The following is a 1,623-nucleotide window of genomic DNA, read 5'->3' on the forward strand; positions in this document are numbered from 1 at the left end:
GTGGCTTTAGGTCCACATTTAGCCTTCAGCCTAGTATTAAACTCCCTGCAAAGGATCAGTTTAGACATCCGAGAAGAGTATTTTTCTATCACTTGGCAGTCTGGTGGGTGAGGAAGAAGGAAAGAAAATGGGGTGGCATAAAAACAGAGGAAAAGAAGCTGGTTTAATCTATTGTTGGCTCTGAGTTTCATCCCCTCACCATGGGACCTCAATTGTGATATTGACATTTCAGGCATGACCGTCTAGAGTTTGCCGCACTTACAAGACATTTGTTATTAGCCTCAGAAGAAGTAATAGTCAATCCTCTCCATTTTGACATCTGTTGGGGCTCTCCTTTCAAATTGCGACCTGTAACAACCGTTTTGAAAGCATATGTACCTTCCATGCAGAGTAAGTTTACAGGGTGTTGGGTGGAGGAAACTGAATTGATGGTGGGTCCAACTCACACTATTTCTTCTTAGAAATAGAAGCTATTAACACTGTCACTGACCACTTTACTTTCCAAGTGGAAAGCTGTCTGTTGGGGTGCTTCCAACTGCTCAATGGCGTTTGGCTACTCATGAACACTTATGCAGCCAAAGTAATATTGGAATTTTTTTAGCTCCCTAGTCCAAAATTTGGTGGAAAGTATTTTGTTGTTGTGCGCCTTCAAACTATTTCCGATTTATGGTGACCCTAAGGTAAATCTATCATGGGGTTTTCTGGGGCTGAAAGTGTGTGATTCACCAAAGGTTATCCCGTGTATATCCATGGCCAAATCAAATAGAACCCTGGTCTCCAGAGTCATGGTCCATTGCTCTAACCACTGTACCATGTCAGTGAAAGGTATATCCCCTAAGAATACAGAAGTTGGTCATCTTTGTTCTCAATCATTGTGCTTTATGAAAACCCCATTACATTATTCTATTTTACTTACTGCTTTGTAGCAATAGAGGCAGAGAAGATGTTGGAATTCCAAAGAACTGGGAACATTCAACATCAACAGAAGCTGGCACAGCAAGTAGAGTCCGAATTCAGAAGCAGGATGCTTTTGGAAAGAAGACCACTGGCCCCAAGCAGTCCCAACTAGACCTTATTCATATTTATGAGTTGTTTGGATCTGCCAACAAAAATGATCCAGCCATTCACAGAACCAATGAGCAAGCTATCGGAGTGGCTCCTGCAACCATAACAGGATCGTTCATATCTAGTAACATCATTTTGATTATTAAATATAGAGTTGGAAATGATGAAATATTCCTAGTGGCCATGATTACGGGGAAAATATAATAAGTAACATCATGCCTTTTGGGTAGACATGAAGATAAAGAGAGTTTTCCAATGATAATGGGGAGTTCTGGAAGGTGTAGTTTAAAAAAGAATCTTTTCCAAACTCTGATCATTAGGCATTTCCATAAGGTAAGCCAAAACTCTTCAATACTACTGGGCTTGATTTGTTCCCCACTTCCTTGTCCTTCACAGTTGTGGCTGTGTGTATATCAGAGAAAGCATATCATATGAGACAACAATATAATCAACTGTAGAAGACCCTCAGTTTGACATGAACGTATATTCACCTTCAGTGCTGTGTGTATATCAGGAGCTTTTACATCTTATTTCAGAACCATGCCTATCTGAATCACC

General features: G+C 40.4%; 1 protein-coding gene across 1 annotated transcript in view; it reads left to right on the forward strand.

The window, feature by feature from the left end:
• LOC121930602 (uncharacterized protein C4orf36 homolog) overlaps positions 1-1,216 on the forward strand; it is a 2,551-nt gene extending 1,335 nt beyond the window's left edge. The window contains exons 3-4 of the mRNA XM_042467149.1: positions 233-390; positions 927-1,216. Of these exons, the coding sequence (XP_042323083.1) occupies positions 233-390; positions 927-1,069 (301 nt within the window). The 3' untranslated portion in view covers positions 1,070-1,216. The remainder of the gene's footprint in view (positions 1-232; positions 391-926) is intronic.
• Positions 1,217-1,623: the final 407 nt, after the last annotated feature.

This window comes from Sceloporus undulatus, chromosome 5, assembly GCF_019175285.1.
Source record: "Sceloporus undulatus isolate JIND9_A2432 ecotype Alabama chromosome 5, SceUnd_v1.1, whole genome shotgun sequence".
NCBI classification, from domain to species: Eukaryota; Metazoa; Chordata; class Lepidosauria; order Squamata; family Phrynosomatidae; genus Sceloporus; species Sceloporus undulatus.